Raw genomic sequence first — 17,159 nt, 5'->3', positions numbered from 1 at the left:
TAAGCAGCTGTACTGGGAGATTCAGTCCTGCTTCATGCTGCTGATTCTATGGCTGGAAGATTCTTTTGATGTCCAAACCACTGTATAAACAACTGAAAAGGGGCAGGTAAAATAAAATAAGAAGTTGGGGGCTATTTTGGCTGTTTGGGGTATCTTAACATTTTATTTAGCTCCTGTGGATAGAACTTCTTGGGAGACCTCCTGTTTTTTAGTTGTCTCTAACTGCATCTACCACGTGCAGTGTGTTTTCCCAGCATGTGGGAAGGCTTCTCCAGTGCATGGGGCAGAGCTGTTCTGTGTGCACTGTTTAAAAGTTCACTGCAAAAGAAATGATGGGTGTGAAAGTAGCCAGGAGGGGCCGGGAAAGGATTTAGGCCTCAGTCTTTAATGACAATGAGGGGAGCTCAGAGAGACCTGCTGCTTGAACCTTTCCTGGAGGTCTGAAAATTAGCACTTTTTTTTTCCTGAAAATTATCAGATTTTTTCCACAATAGTCTTTGCTGGAGCACAGTTAGTCCAGTTAAACAATTGGAGTTGCCTCGAAAGAATTTGTAAGGTTACCAGTTACCAGCTGGTGACTCAACTGTTGCAGCCTCTGGAAGTGTGAGATGTGAAAATGGAAGATGTGAGAATTTCGTATGTGGGAAAGATGAAAATAATCTGATTAGTAGGAACATTACAATGGCTGATTGTAAATGTACAGGATTCATGCTGAGCATGACTGCCATGTGGTGACTGGGAAGTGTGATCCTGGCGCACCTTTTCTCTGATGTTGAAAGACTGGAGAGGTAGTTGCAAGAGGGTACTGTCTGTTTTAGGGACATAGGTGGCCTAAAATGAAAATTTGCCACCTCCCAGGGCAGAGTTTGTCACTTAAACACCTTCCTTCTCCTGCTCAGTGTAAGTGTAAAGTCAGATCTCCATCCAGAGCTGGAGGCTGAACACACAGAGCTTCTACAAGGAGGTCTTTCCATGCTCACAGAGGAGCTGAACCATGAGGCTTAGCTAGAGCAAGCAGGGACCTGATGCATATGCCAACATTCACTGGGGGCTGTAATCCTTGGACTCTGTCTTCTGTCTTTAATTGCAGCACATTTATTGAGCTTATAGCCCTTTTCCACCGATTAAACAAGCCTCCCTGGGTTGTTTTTCCTGGTTGAGGGCAATTGCCTCTTAGTATTGCAAAACACCTGTGGTGTGTGAATGGTGTTGGGAAGAAGAGGTCTGGCTCCTCCTGGCAGAGGTGACCTAGCCATGGCGTGTGTGGTGCAGGAAGGGCTGTTTGGGAAAGCCCCTTGCAAAGCTGAGAGACTGAGATGAAGAGTCATAGGGCCTCTGTGTCTTCCAAATCATTTATTTCCTCAACAGTTTCCCAGTCCTGTTTTCTTTGGCCTTCTAAAATTTAATTTGTTGGGGTGAGGGGGGAAATGTCAACTGAAGGATATCAGTGTGTTGAAGCAGTCTCTGCTGGGAAGTCTGTTTGCATGCTCTTGTAGAGATAAGCTGCACTAAATTACTTGGTTATAATTGAAGAAGTTTATTTCTGGGATGTCTAGTGTAATTTTGATTTTGGAGTTTAATTCCTTACAAGTAAAAATCATGCTTGTGTGAAGTGCTGGGAAGAACAACTGTCCTGTTTTCCTTTCTTCCTTAGGCTCTCATCCAGTGGCCAAGTATCTGGGGTCTGTAGATTATAGATACAACAACTTCTTCCAAGATCTAGCCTGGAGAGATCTATTCAACAAACTTGAAGCACAGACCACTGGTAAGACCATGTGTCTGTGTCTGGCCTGTGTGGGATGAAAAGTTTGAATGAGTAATTTTAGCAAAGGTCAAGTAAATACAGGAGGAAGCAGACAAATTTCTGTTCCTCTTTTCTCCTCACTCCACCACATTCTCATTTCAGATCTGACCTTTGTAAGCCCTTCACGTGGCGGTTTGCAAAGAGTTGTTGGCTCCCAGAGGCACTAACTAGCTGCCTCTGAGTCATGCTGTTCTTACCTGGCTCTCAGCTTTGTTCTTTGATGCAGACGTCTCTCTGCCAAGTTCAGTACATTGCTTTCCTTCAGAAACTGTACAGCCTAAAGATTTGGAAAACTGGAAAGTCTGGGAGGATTAATTTTTCTTAGTTGTGTGTGAGAATGTTCTGAAGTCTGCTGGCAGGACCTTTCTTGTTAAAGAATTTTGTTCTTCACCGGTGTGGTAGCAAGTGGGAGCTGCCCTAGGTCAAATCAACAAATTCCTGTTCTGATCTGAGACTGTTCTAGGCCAGGTTAAAGCCTTACTCTATGTTAAAGTATTCATTTGCTTAAAATATTAATGCTTATGGTTTTTTCATCGATTTCAAGAATGGAAAGAAACAGGAGAGAGGGGGATTTGCATCTGGCATTTAGGGCTACATGAAAGCTTGAGATTTGATGCTGTCACGGCAGCATAGCCCATAGGGAAATTTCACTAGAAGGAGTTTGTGGAGCACTGTGAGTGTGGGGAGGTTGCAGTGTGGTTCTCCCTGTTGGAATTGCAGTGCCTGAGACTCCCAGGATGCTCCTGGAAGTCCTTTAGCCATGAGAGGAAGAGAGAGAGACCTCTTCACAGGTCAAATCTGCTTTTTTCAGATTTGGCTGGACAAGGCCCTGGGCACCCTGTTCTGAAGGTGAAGTTAGTCCTGCTTGAGCAGGAGACTGGACTAGAAAGAGAGTCTACACATTTCCTTAATCCTAAGCTTGTAGAAGAACAGGTGTATGGAACTGGTTTCTTTTAATTCCTTACTGCACTTGAAAATGCAGACAAATGTCAATACAGACTTGATTTTTGTGTCTAGGTTAGCAATGCTTCATAATACAGTACAAATCCAGCCCAAGAGCCACAGGTGTTCCTTAGTGAGATGTCATATGCTGGTTGTATGCTGCAACCCTTATTTATTTTTGCATTATTGTTCAGTGCAGATCTTGTACATTCTGTGTTTTCATCTGTGCAGTGGGAACTGCACAGAAACCCTGTGATGGCATAAGAAGATCTGGCAGAGAATTGTAGCTCTTAATTAGTTCACTGTTCAAATACAAAGAGTTGGGTTAAAATGCCTATTTATAAGGTATGGAAGTGCCTGGTGAAGGTCACTTGCATTCCTGTGATCTCACATTGAGGCTCTTCACTGGAAACCAAAGAAATATTGAAGGTGTTTAGGAAATGTCTTCCTGTCAACTTGAATCAAGCACAGTCTCACCTATCTGGAGCATTGCTGCCATAGATGTGATCTTTGTGCTTTTCCTATCCTTGCATGTCTCTCAGTCTTCTCAGTGAACTCAGCAAGGCCATGAGGTCATTAGGAATTCAGGTCACTGAATGCTGGTGTGAGCAGAGCAGCTCACCTGGGAGGGGTGGCCAGGCACTTTCTTCAGCAGATATCTGCAGTCAAGGTGTGGAAAAAGCCTTAATCTGACTCTGGGCAGGTACATGTTTTCAAAGAAAAGCTTTTAACCACTATAAAATGCCCATGACACTTCAGTCAGTAACGCTGTGTGCAGATGTCTGTACTTATGTACTTAGTGTTCCTTCCCAGTGTTTTCACCTTAATGCTCTCATAGGATGTTTGCCTTTGGTTGGACAGCTTTACTGTGCTCTGGAGTAAGCAGAGCTTCCTGGGGGAGATGCAGTTCAAATGCAGATGGCAGGGCACCATCAGCAGGTAGGAAGACAGTGGTGCTGGTGGTTGGAAAAGTCACTTAAATGCTTTTCTTTGTTCTCTTGCAGTTCCAGAGGCGCCCGATGTCGTCTCCCGGATAACCCAGTACATAGCAGGGGCAAACTGTGCACACCAGTTGCCCATTGCTGAAGCCATGCTGACATACAAACAGAAAAGGTATGTCACTGCTGTCATACTGGCTCCCAGGGTGAGCAGCTGGTTGAAAACAGAGTGCTTTTCTCATCTCGTGTGCCAGCAGTCTTAAGATCACTCCAAATGGCAAAACCCTTGGGAGCCTTACGGTAGCCTGCACCCAGTGATGTGTCCCACTTAGTGAATCTACAACAGTGGGGTTACTTCAAGTGCAGTGATTTTCTTGAAGATATGAGAGGTTTGGGAAAATGAGGACTAAGGAGGATGGGGGACAGACAGAGTATATCTGCTTAGGTTCCAGAGATCTCTTAACCACAGAGACCTTAGTGTGTAAGACTGGACCTCAGCATTCCCCCTCAAAGTATCTCCCATGAGATCTAACCTTTTTACATCAGCATTGATGGAACTGAAACCCTTTCTTTTTGGAGTGTAAATAACAGAGCTTCTCGCAGGAGAGACAAAATCCTTGTTGATTGGCAGTTGCAGGCTACCAGGACTCCTTCTGGGGAGGGCTGACATTCACCAGGTTTTACCTCAGCTTCTCTTAAGGGATAAGCAGCCTGCAGGAAGGACGTTTGGGGTCTGAAAGCAAGAGCAGGAGTGTGTAGAGCCTCATGTGGCCAGGGTCCAGGAAGAAGAATAACTGTCAATGAAGGGTAGAGAAGCATTGTTATGAAGGGACAGACAGAATAATAGATTCCAACTCACATCCTAATAATTTCCAAGAGTAGGACAAAAACTCAGCTCGTGATTTTTCTCAGTTAGGGACTAGCAATTTCCTATGAGGCATGGATGGTGTTAACTGTTAATCACTTCTATTTGATTTTTCATTTTTGGTCCATTAACATCCCTCATTGGTGTCTCCTTTGTGTAAGAATTGTGAGGGATTTAAAGTGTGGATAGAGTAACTTTTTTCCCTCTTTTTGGAAATTCTCATTGTATATTGCTTTTCCATTCCCGTGTCTGTTCTTACATTACTTCACAGAAATGATTCAGTAAAATTCTGCCCATTCTACATATTTTCCTAGGGAAAATATTTCTGAACTGACTAGTCCAGTAAAAGAGACTAGTCCAGTCTCTTCATGTATTTGTGAACTTCTGTAAAATTAACGTGATAATAAGAATTAAATTTGAAGAGCCACAGGGTACTTGAAGCTCTTGTCTTCAATTTTCCATTTTGTTTTTGGTGTGAAGATTTACCCTAGTTACCAGCAGGGAGATCAAACACTCCTAGTGCAGTGTGAACCCCTTCTCAGGGCAGCCTTGTTCTTTCTCTGCACTCCAGGGTTGCTGGGTTCTGCACTGGTTTCCACTGCCTCCTCCATTCTGTTGCAGATTCATTTTTGTTGTTAACATATATTTAATCATTTTGAGTTTCTAATGTGCTCATAAAGATAAACTCAGTACTTTATTGAAAAACATCTGAAATGTACTTGAGCAACACATGCCCTTAGTCCTCCCAGCAGTGTGCATGACAGCTTTAGCAGGCTGGTCTGGTCCATTTGGATTTTAAATCCTTTGGGCTCTGGTGCCATGCCTGAAGCTGTCGATAGGTTTAAGTCAGGCTCAAACCCTGCAGAAGGCTACTGGGAAGAGAGATTACTGAGACTGGTAGTCAGACTGGCACAGCTGGCAGTCTCTCAGTGTCTCTGTGTCCCTGCTTTAAAGTAACTTCTGCGTTTAGGTCAGTACCCCATAAGCAAACCAGAGCGAGTTAGAGTAACAGGCTCTCCCATGGAGCGTGGGCAGTTGTCTCCCAGTGTGCCTTCCTTTAGATATGCCTGTCTCTCTCACTGGCAGCAGCTTAGGGAGGGTATTGTGAAAAACAGCACAGAAATTGTGTCTCCATTAACACTATCTAAATGAATGCATCACTTTGTTGTAAGTATAATAACGCATTTATCTTTTTCTTTGGTTGCTTCCTGAAAAGGAAAAAGAGCTTTCATTTTGATTTTACCTTAAGGTATCAGTTCCTTTTAGGTTCCCTCTCCCATCTCCTATCTCTTTTCCCAGTGAACTGGTCTTTTGTGCCTTGTTTAACAGTTCCTGCGGATCTGGGATGCACAGTTTGTGCTTTAGGTTAAATTCTGCTCGCTGCTTTGAAACTATGGCATCTGCTGGCAGAATGCATAACTGAAAGTGACTGCTGTGCCTTTGGACCACACATTTGGGTTCCCAGCATGTAGATTGAATGGGAACGAAGGAGTTATTGAGAGAGTAGCTTTGAGCAGTAAAATATGGAGAAGGTAGGGTTTTTTTCTTGCTTTTTTCCTGGCTATCAGAGGATATTGTGTAGCCCCAAAAGGATCAGAACTGAGAAAAGGCTTTTCAGTTCCCGTCTGTTGGAACTGGAGTGCTGCAGGTGGCACTCAGTGGCTCAGGGTGGAGTTTAGCTGTGCAGTGTCTGAGTGCAGACCAGCAAATCTCCTCCCTGTAATCAAAACAATTGAGGACTAGTCTCTTACTGGCAGGCTATCCCAAATGAATGGGACTTAAGAAAGAGAAGACAGATGTACGCTAGCAGTGGAGTTGTGCTCTCTGAGCTGCCTCCAAGACCCCCTTGCTCTGCAGGGTCCCATCCTTTCAATCATATGATAATTGGACATTGTTTATTTTGTCCTCAGCTCACAAAGTTACTGCAGCTCCCTCTCCCTTGAGGACAGAGGTGAATGGCTTCTCCAAGTCCAGCTTTCAATGCAGTGGTCTATGCAGAAACAGCAGCACTACCTACAAATTCATTGCAACAGAAATCTCCCAGAATCCTAGCATTTGTTCTGTTAAACAAGTCCTAGTGGTCCAAGGAAAGCCAAGCCAGTCTTTAGGATGTAGCTGTATGTGATGAGCTGCTTTATAACTTTACTGCCAGCTATCCCTATTTTGACCTACCTACACTCTCCTTCCCGTCCCCGTGTTCTCTTTGTCATGGCAAAAAGTTGGCGCATGTGCTGCCTGTGATGGACTGCAATGGTGCCAAAGCTTTGTCCTGTTCTTTTGGAGCATTTGCTGGCCTTACCTGAAATCAGGGGGGCTGGCAATGAGGAAGGGGTTCAAGAAGGAAATGAATTGCCATTGCAGCTCCTCTGCGTTACACTGGGTGACTGACTTTGTCTGTGAGCTCTGGGTGCTGGTTACAGAATTGTCAAGGAACAGTGCAGCCCAGGCAACATCTGGGGTGCTGAGACCGTGGTGGTGAGGTGGGCTTCTCACTAGGAGAGGTGCCTCATTGATGTTGATAAACTCTCTGCATTGTTTTCCTGAAAGAGACACTGTGGTATTTGAGATCTGAGGCTCACCAGACACTCATTCCCAGTGCTAGATTGCTGATCAGCTCTGTCAACCTGGGCTGGTGTCACCCACTGTAATTCAGTGCCCAGCACAGCTCATGCCATGTGGCTTCTGGATAGCCCTTGCATGAATCTGGGAAGCAGCTTGGCTACTGGAAATGGAAGCATTGTTCACTTGTCAGGACAAAGGCTGGGTCATTTCCTGCCTGGTTTACCAAAAGCTCTTCACTCTGTCCTGTAGAGCACTTCCCAGCTTTTGCTCCCTGGAGCACAGTTGCCTTGGGTTGGAGGGTTCCTGAGCAATAGGAAGCAGGGGTAACACTGCTTTCTGCCTGCTGTGTGTCTTGGAGGCTCTGCAGAGTCCAGGTCATTGCTCCGAGTTCTGCTTCTCAAACACACCCTGCAGCAGTCACTGAACATGAACGCAGCTGGTGAAGATGGCCCCGGTCTCTCCTCTGGCTCAGCAGAGCCCATGTCATCTGTCTGGTTGTTTCAGGAACCTCCTTGGGCAGCTGGTGGAAACGTAACAGGAGTTCACTGTGCCCCTGGCCTGGCCAAGCAGTGCAGCAGAGGAGAATCAAGGCTCAAGAAAGTCTGGGTGTCCTGTTGAGTATGTCCAGCTCACTGTAGGAACGTCAAGAGTGTTGTATGGGAGGTTTTGGGGAAGGTTGAGAGGTGACTCATCTGATGTGTCCTGAGGACCTGGAGTTGCTTTGTCCCTTTTTTGGCTTGACCACTGGAGACTTGGTGGAACTGGGACAGTGTTGGCGAGCAGACAGCTGCAGCTGCCTGGTGATAATGCTTCATACCAAAAATAAACCTTGGACAGTTTTTGGTAGTGCCTGGTCTGAAGTGGCTCAGAGGTGATAAAAGTCCCCTCTTTCCTATTGCCCTGCTTCAGGACTTGCCTGGAGTAAAGGTAGTGTCTGAGACCCTCCTACTAGGAAATCACAGATGTTTGGCTTCATTTGAATCTGTTTTGAGTTGCTTAAATTTTAAAGGCTAATAAGTGGCATAACTGCTCTAAGTGGTAATTCAGTCTCTCTTACTGTAATATCCAAGTGCTTTGCAGCTTAGCTTGTACACTAAAAGGTATTATTCCTTCTGCTTGTCAGGTGGCTGACTCCTGGTGATACAGCTGCTTCTCCTTTCTAAGAGTCCTAAAACATAAATCCGGATATCATGTCTTAATCTGAATTAATTTCTTGGGGTAGGGAGGGAGCCTGCAAGTCCATTTCTGGGCTGGTTACCTTTGAGGCACTGATTACAGTTGCATGAATTTTGCCCAAGCAAGAATAGTAATTAGACAGCTCCAAAATCCAGATAAAGATTTTCTTTCTAGCCTCTCTGGTTTTTGTTGTCCTCTAGAATTCGTTGGTTTGTGGTTTTTGTTGTATGAGGGTTTTTCTTCCCCAGAATTAGAGATGTGAAATATCAATAACGCTGTTGGAAATCACAACCTAGGGTCAGGTCTGGCTTTAAATTACAGCTGAGGCACCAGGGCCTTCAGAAGCCCTGTAGGTAAAAGTAAAGCCTGGGGTTAAACCTCTGGAGCCTGGGAATCTGTGCAGCCAAGGTAATAAGGGGGAGCTGCCTTTTCCAGGGACAGGGGATATTTTTCATTGCAGGGCTGGGGTAGGAGGAGTTGAAGAGGCTGTTACAAAGGCGAAAGGATTCTGGATTAATATTTTGGGATCTTGGGATCCTGAAGAACAAGAATTGTGAAAGAGCATGAAAGAGGAAGTGGAGAACAAGCACGATCATCTAATCTTTCCTTTCATCCACATGAAGAGCAACTGTTTTGAAAAGCTGCATTTTCAGAAGTACACGTGCAAGACCAGAGTTCCCAAGAGGACATGTGACAGGACTAGGCTAGCTGAGCTGAAATCCAGCTGGATTGCTTCAGGAACAGCCTGTGCATCATTGTGAGCTGTGATAAATGGTGACTGAAGCAATGATTTATTTCAGAATTTCCACTGAGCTCTCTGCAGTGGGAGTCAGAGCTCCCAGGGGGAACAAGAATGAGTTTTCTGCTGGAATTGGGCATGGTTTGTTTTTTGAGAGCTTGGAGTAAAGCCATTAGTAGCTGAGAGATGACTGGGCAACTATTGTGCTTCCCTCACTTGGTCAGCAGGACTTGCTTTCTGCCTGCTTCTCAGCCCATGGAGCTCAAGGAATGAGAAAAAAACTGAGCCTCTGTTCTGTGCTGCTCCCAACAGCTCAGTGGTTTTCTTGTTTCCCTTTGCAAATGAAAATATCACGTGGAAATATCACGTTTGTAGGAGATGTGTTTGCTGGGGGCCTGCAGCTGTGTTTGCAAAGATGTGACCTTTCTGCCTTCCAACACAGAATCGGGGATTTGGTCACTTTGTCCTGTGCTTTGGGGGAAGAATGAAGGGGTGTAGTGCCTGGGTCTGTGAGGTAGGAAGGGAGTAAAGACCTATTGTTTGCCCTAGGAATGGATAAGAAGAGCTGAGCCTAAGTGAGAGGCTGTTTGCAAAATTACACTGGTTTGGACCAGGAGGGAGCTCTGCCTGAGTCACATTCACTGCAGTTCTATGCCATTCTTTCCATGAGGCTTAGAGGAAAGTGTCCGGCCTGTGCTAATCACACAGTGGTTGACAACCTTTGTGCATTTGGTGCATTTCTGATCTGTGCTGGAAACAGCACAAAAACACCTGTGTTCCTGCAGTAGTCATGCTGCCACAAGCTCAATTCTGGATGGTTTTTCTGGGAGCAGAGGGATGCACAGAAAGAGAAACATGAGAAGTCTCAGTGTTTGTCTGCTTCCCACCTGTCTCCTGTGCTTGGTCACTGAGAAATGAGTGTCTTGCCCGTGCAGTCACTTCCGCTGCTGAGCTGTAGTTCCTCGGAACACGTGGATGTGCTCCTGTGGTCCTCTCCTTATCCTGTGGGTCCATCTTAATCTCTGTTGCCCTTGAAGGGAGCAGTGGCTCTGCAGGCCCTTTCAGCCTGCCTTCCTCACTTAGATCTTGTTCCTCTTGTGTTTGTTGAGTCTTTCCCTAATTCCTTCTAGGTTTGACCGTGACCTTTGTTGCTGGCTCTTCTCTACCCTCTGGCTTCTGAATCCTGGGCAGGGCCAGAGCAGGAGGGGCTTTCCAAGTGTGTGCATTGTCTTCAGTTGTCTCTGGGACATGGTGTGCCTCTTGTTCGGTTTGGTTTAGCTGTTTGCAGTTCTCGAGTTGGTGTCCTGACCTGCCCGGTGTGCTCTGGTGCCCGACCTCTCCAGTGTGCCTGTGGAAGGGACTGCCAGCTCCCGGTGGCCTGGGACGCGCGTGTGTGTGTGCGTGAGGGTGTGTGAGCACGTCCTTGCCAGTGCTTTACCAATAACCACGTGTCACGGCTTGTAACCCCGTGGCAGGCTAACTGCTTTAGCGGTGCCGGGATGTGCAAGGTATGGCACATGGCTCCAAAGGTGGGACGCGGGAAGGCCGTGCGTGCAGAGCCCTTCAGGGACTAGTAAGTAACGCACAGTTCTCCGTGTTGTTGTGGCACAAGATCCATTTCCTTGCAGTAGGAGGTCGTGTGTCTGTGATGACTGCCATGCCATCAAAGCATGTTTCTCTGTCAAGCGTGAGGGAGGGAGGAAGAGACTGTTCCCCGAGGGACATGCCGTAGGCTGCGTGCTCCTCCCCACCCGTGCGGACTCTTGGCGTGCTGGCAGGGGGCCTTGAGAGGAGCGTTGGACTGGCGCTTGCATACTGTCCGTCCCTGCTGCATGCTGGAATGCAACGTATAAAGTGAGTATCGTGACCGGGGTGGAAGCAAAGCTGCTAACAAGTCTTTTCTCTTTCCCTTTAGCCCTGACGAAGAATCTTCGCAGAAGTTCATTCCCTTCGTCGGGGTGAGTGTTGCTGTAGTTACACTGTCTCAAGTCAGCTAGAACGAGTCCATAAGTGTTAACCCGAACTTACCTGGTTTCTGGAGTAGAGCAGAAGCCATTGGGTGCTCTAAGGCAGAACATCAGCATGAGAATCTGATGGTTGGATGCAACTGCCTGATATGTAAGCATATCCTTCTAAGATCCCTCAACAAACTGCAGGGCGTATTTTACTTCTCCCACGTGAAAGTGACGTGTCCCTGGAAATCTGATTGCTCTGGTTGATTTGACCAAATTTGCTATTCTGCTGTCAGTCCTCCGTGTGCTTGTCATGAAAAAACTTCAGTCCTCTTAATATCCCATCCACTCCTGGGATGTGGGTAGTACGTCCCACCAGGGAGATAATTTATACCTCTGTTAAGCTTGAGTCTGGGACAGAGCTATTTAATGCATTTTATTACGTGAACATGTATTTGGGATAGTAGTCCCTAGTTTTCCCTCCTGTCCTTATCTTTAAGTGTTCCTGGCAGAGGTGGCCAAGTGCAGAGTATCTAGGCAGGGCCATGTTTGTTCTTCTGTCCATGTATTTCATGCACTGTGTCCTTTGCCTTTTCTAGCTTCCCTCCCCTTATTTGATCAAGCTCTTCAGTTCATTAAGTTTTAGGTACAAAGTCATTGACCTGCAACTAAAAAGGAATCCCCTGGCTGCTCTTCAGTCGTTGGATGTCCTTTTCACAGTTTTTGCTGCTGTCTTGTAGCTTCTCTTTCTTGCTTGCTGGCTGCCTTGCTCTGCCTGCTCTGTGTTTAGCTGACTTGTGTGCACTCCCGTTTGTGTCCCTGTCGTCAGAGCTAATCCGAAATCCCAAGGCATTTAAAGAGCTTAGCCTCTCTTGCCCTCAGGCTGACCCTGCTTTCACTCATGTGTCTCCTCAGAGTGAGAATCTCTCCTTGCATTATTCCTGAGAAGATACATCTTCCCAATTTGTTCCCTGCTGATGAGCTTTGCTTGATCATGTCCCTCCCATGAACTGCAATTTCTAGTGAAGAACTGTTTTTATAAAACAGCTGTTTCACCTTTCCTAATAACATGAAAAGCCCAGAAGGGCGTGGAAGCTCCCAGACTCCTCTGATAGCTGCATGGCTCTGTAAAGCTCTTCTTTAGGACTGATTTAGTTCTGTGTTATGTGCAAGCAAATGGGGCTTGAGGTGTTTATCAAATTGCTCTAAAGTGATCATTGTCCTGACATTAGCACTGCTTTTCCAGTCTGGCTGTGATTGTCTGAAAGTGGTGGAAGAGTGAACGGCTTTGTTGTTTATATAACACTGCCAACCCCCCAAAAAACTTGCCTTGAAAGCACAGACTGACTTCCTGTGTCAGCTGGTGATGAGGGTCAAATCAATGCTGCTTGCTCTTGCTTCTGAGGTGTTCCTGACACAGTAATTCCCCATGAAACACATGTAAAGAGACTCTGAAAGGCCAGTTGCAGGTGTCTCACAAAGTCAGAGGCTGGACATGAACACCAAGGCTCTTTCCCTCAGCTGCAGCCTGCTTGGAACCCAGAAGTGAGCAGGGCAGTGCCTTGCTACTCAGCTGGGCTCTGAAGAGGTGGGAGTGGAGCCTCACAAGGGGCCAGGGTCAGGTGGTGGAGGCTGCGTGGTCCAGTTGCCAGGAGAGTTAACAGGATGTGCCTCTTCCTGAAAGGAAGGGAGGCTGGCTGCTGACACATTCCTGGATGGAAGCATGTTGGAACTGCAGCAGTCTCAAGGGCCTCCCTGAATGGAGGGAAGGGAACGTGTTTGTGTTCCTCCCGTGTGTCTGAACTCGAGCATCTTCAGTCAACCAGCAAGGAGGAAAAGGCCAGAAGAGATTTCTGTCTGGTTTGCAGATCAAGGTGGCTGTAGGCAGCTTCCTGTGTTGCTTGTCTTTCTTAAATCTTCTGCCTTGCCTCCTCTTGCTCACAGCCAGTGACAGTCTCTGAAACATCCTCTTGGTGTTTAACACATACAGCACAAATGACTGCTGGACTCCAGAGCATGATTTGTTGCCCTTTGGATGGAGACTGGACAAACTGAGCTACAGCCTCCTTCTCCCAAGCCAGTGACCCCTCAGGGAGGCTCAGTACACACTGCTGAGTTCATGATGGCTTTTCCAAGACTGGATCTAACAGAGAATCCACCAGAAAGCCTGAGAGCTCTCCAAGATCAGCATACCTCTCCCCACCCTCAAAACTCTGCAAAGCTTTCTGCTTATAATAAAGTTTTTTGTTTTTTTTTTTGGTCCCATAGCACAGAAACATGTTCCCTAGAGATGTGGTCCAAACGTGGTCATGTCTGAACTTAAGGACCTTCTATTTTCAAACTAAACAGATTGCATGGCATCGTTTCTAATTCTAAAGCAGATTTTATTGACTTGAACTCCCTTTGCAGCTCTTTCCCATTTGTCAACATTTACACAGGGTAGACATTAACCCTGGATACAAGTTTCTTAAAGACCTTAAAAAAGGGTCTCTGCTGTGTTAAGAGGAAGAATCCCTGTGCACCATAGCAGATTATCGCTACAGAAGGTCCTTGCTTTTGTATCACCAAGAGGCATTTTATCTTTCTAGGCGTATTGTGTTCTTGGGAGCTTGTTTGTAGCATGCTCTGTTCCACAAATTATCACCAGTGGCATTTATCATTAATCTTAATGTACTAGCTGGTGGTTGGTTGGCCACACACATTTGTACCCTTATTACTGTGTGATTTGGATCGTTCTGACCAGTCCGTGTGGTAGTTTGTCCATATCTGCATCCAGAGGCTTTGCTAGGAGCTTTATCTTCTTTGCCTGACACTACCCTTGCTTAGAGCATAGAAAACTCTGAGCAGAAACTGTATGTTGCTACTTCTTTGGTTTCCTGACAAACCCCAGCTATGCCGCACCCTGGAAGTGGCTGCACTTTGGTGGTGGAAGCAATGTGTATGTAATTAGCAGTGCTGAAGGGATATTTATGTCCCTTTCTCCTCCCTGACCCACTCCCACAGGTGTCACAGGCACTGTAGTTGCCATAGCTTGGGGCTGATGGTGAACTCTTCAGAGCTGTCAGGTCTGTAACAGCTCCATAGGGTCTCTGCTGTCCCTTGTATAGGTCAGGGATGGGCTGTGAGCTCATACTGCTTGGCTGGATGCTGCTGGAACCTGCCCAGCTCTTAGAAGACTCTACTTTTTCCACTTACTTCAACTACTCTGACTGCAGGGACAGTGCCAAGGGGACTGCAGGGATGAGCTTAGGTTTGGGGTTGTGGGTTCCTGAAGTTCAAGGGACTCCTGTTTCATAGAGCTCTTCTGTTTTGCCCCCTTTAGGTGGTGAAGGTTGGAATAGTGGAACAATCTTCTGCAACATCAGGTAACGAGTATCCTGTGTGCCTTCTGTGTCCTACAGGTGGTAGGAGTCTGACTTCACAGGCTGAACAAACTTGTCCATTGCTGATGTCTTGGAGTGCTGTGAGGTGGAATTGGATTTTATTGGCTCCCAGTTCCACTGCTTTGACTCTGTGGCTTGTCTGCAGAGTGAGAGCCCTCTCAGTTGAGAGAGGCCATTTTTCTTGTTACTTTACGAGGAGCTTCAGGCTAGATGAAATTCCCACACTCTCATCCAGGGAAGCTCCACTCACATTTGTGCAAGCACCCATTTTTCTCACGTGTTCTCAGTGGGGTGGATTCACTGCTGTGGTTCCTACTCCAAAATGTGGAAGCAGACCATCAGAAGTTCACACCTGTCTCCCTACACTGGGCTCAATTGCCTAATAAAATCAATCTCAGACATGTGCCTTACACTGGGAACTTTAGGATGGGCAAAATTTGGACCCTTTTATTTTTTAATGGGGAATGCAAGGTGATTTACACCATACTGCCTACTTACACACATGGATATGAGGTAGTGCTATTTTGTCAATGTGAACTTATTTTTTCCTCCTTCATACACACTACTAGTCAGGATTATTGTTTTTGTCATCTGTTGGGATTGTTTCTTGTATTGCTTCACTATTAAACCCAGATTCTTGTGGCCTGTGTTACACATAGGTTTGTGCATGGAGGCAGCCCTTCTGTGAGTCACTCCTTGTGGCCACAGTGATCCCTCCATTCTGAAGGGCTGACATGGAGGGAATGATGCCTTGGTTGTGGAGGGTGGAAGCAGATGGAATGGGGAGGTCCCTGTGATCAGCCCAGAGGTACTGCATTCTAAGAGTGCTGCTGCCCTGCAGTGGTTGCAGGGGGAGATTCCCCATCAGAGATCAGTGAGCTGGGCTCTGACTGTGCAGGAGGTTTAAAATCAGCTGGGAGCAAACCCTAGGAGAGCAGATGCCACATGAGGAGCCCGGAGGAGTGTGAATGTCTGTGCCTGCCTTGTACCCAAACATGGAAACCTGGTGGTTGAAGTGTGGAGGCCATCAAAACTGGTGGGCTGGTTGATCTCTGGATTGGGTGTGAGCAAAACCTGTGCAGCAGCAGTGTGGGCAAGGAGACTGAGCTATCCTGGTGTGTATGTGCTGGACTGTGAGACAAACCCAGACAAACAGTTTGACTTCCTTTTTTTAAGGTGACTCTGATGATGCAGCTCCCTCAAGCTCCAGTGTCCTTTCTTCTACCCCACCTTCTGTATCTCCTGCTGTGAAAGAAGCCTCCCCCACACCCCCTTCCTCACCATCTGTTACAGGCAGCTTCTCGTCCTCAAGGTAAACCATGTTTTGTCTCCTCACAACCCCCTTGGCTGCTTATCTGGCATATGCATAAGAGAGAGCTCCTCTAAAGGGAAACCCATAGCTCTTTCTTCATCCTTAGCAAACACTCAAAGCTGTCACCTTTCCCCTTCACCTCTTTTGCCTCTGGAGTCACGATGTCTTTGCTGACCAACAAGGAGCTGGGGAGGGCAGGGGGGATCTTGCACTCAATGGGAAGGCTGCATGTCCCAAGGTCAGACACACTGGAATTACAGGGGGCAGCCTTGTTTCTGATAGTCTGGCAGAAACCAGAGCTGAGCCATTGTGGCAGCCATTTGGGTAGGTTTGTTATTTCCATCTGCTGGTATTTTCCCTTTGAGACTGGATTCTCTTGAGGAGATACGTAGTCAAAGAAATTACTGACCCTGATACATGTGGGTGCCAGGCTAATCCCTCATGATTCTTATGTTTTCAATGACCAGGTGAGTATAAGGTCAGAGGGACTCTTGAAGGAAGGAGCTGACCCCTTTCTTTGTGAGGCGAGATCTGGAAGTCGTAAGGTGACATAGTTGCCGTTCATGTGTGTGCCTGAAAGTATATCAGAACTGCAAGGAGGCTTCACCTATAGCTAATATTAAGTTCTGGCTTAGCTGAAATTTTTAGGGGTGAAGGGAGGAAATCTCTAGAAGACTGCCAGTAAAGACTTGCTCTGGCCAGGACTCTTCATTTTGTTGCTGCACAAAACATTGGCATAGCTGTCTAACACTTTGTGTGCAGTTCTTGTACTCAGAAGCACTTGGTGAAGTTCCCCTTGATTTGTTAACTCCTCTGAACCTTTAAGGCAACATAGCAGCACTCTTGTAAGAAGGGGAAACTAGAAGCACTTGGACTCTCTCCCTAAGTAGCATCTCCTACTGTCCCTGTTGGAGACAGAATGGGGACCTTCCGTGCCACCCCTGCCCTGCAGGGACCTTTAACCTCTGACTTCTTCAGCTGCCTTAAGAGTTCCCTTTTAACAAGAGGAAATGTAAATGTGGAAGGCCTGGTTTAGCAGGTGCTCAGCACTGGAAGGTGTTAGTGGCTGTTCACATGTACCAGGAGGTCCAGTTCCCTTGGTCCTCCTATTGGCTCCCTGTGCTTTGGTGGCAGGAGAGCCCTGTGTGCCCCGGGCTGGTCCCAGCAGCAGCTGGACGCTGTGCAGGCTCTGGGGAGCAGACCTGACTTCTCCTGTGTGAGCTTTGTATGGACTTTCCAAAGGTGGAAGTGCTTTGGGAACCAATACACACAGGAGTGTAAGATGTTGAAGTTGTGAGCCGTGGATGTGATGTATCCGAAGTTGACACCCAGGCTCTAGGAGTCTGGTACTTTTTGGTTCCATACTGTAGGGTAAAATCATCAAGAAATGAGGAAGTTTAGGTTCAACATTGTTCCATCTCCCCTGACCTGTAAGTGACAACACAGGGGGTGGAGGGTGACCCAGACTGAAAGATTAAGCCACGTG

The 17,159-nt window shown here is 46.7% G+C and overlaps 2 protein-coding genes across 10 annotated transcripts in view; both read left to right on the top strand.

Moving 5' to 3' along the window:
• The window catches only part of MTA1 (metastasis associated 1), a 229,881-nt gene that overhangs the window by 122,511 nt on the left and 90,211 nt on the right, over positions 1–17,159 (top strand). The window lies entirely within an intron of this gene.
• Positions 1–17,159, top strand: part of PACS2 (phosphofurin acidic cluster sorting protein 2) — a 78,428-nt gene that overhangs the window by 51,290 nt on the left and 9,979 nt on the right. For 8 of the 9 annotated variants that reach the window (XM_051805068.1, XM_051805038.1, XM_051805028.1 and 5 more), the window contains 5 exons: positions 1,655–1,765; positions 3,751–3,859; positions 10,942–10,984; positions 14,301–14,343; positions 15,538–15,673. In XM_051805068.1, the coding sequence (XP_051661028.1) occupies positions 1,655–1,765; positions 3,751–3,859; positions 10,942–10,984; positions 14,301–14,343; positions 15,538–15,673 (442 nt within the window). The remainder of the gene's footprint in view (positions 1–1,654; positions 1,766–3,750; positions 3,860–10,941; positions 10,985–14,300; positions 14,344–15,537; positions 15,674–17,159) is intronic. The other variant, XM_051805059.1, reaches the window with a different exon arrangement.

The sequence above is a fragment of the Manacus candei genome, unplaced genomic scaffold (assembly GCF_025592945.1).
Source record: "Manacus candei isolate 608988 ecotype Guabito, Panama unplaced genomic scaffold, ASM2559294v1 h1tg000005l, whole genome shotgun sequence".
Lineage (NCBI taxonomy): Eukaryota > Metazoa > Chordata > Aves > Passeriformes > Pipridae > Manacus > Manacus candei.
Note: the sequence above shows the minus strand (reverse complement) of the source record. Positions and strands in the feature narration are given on the sequence as shown.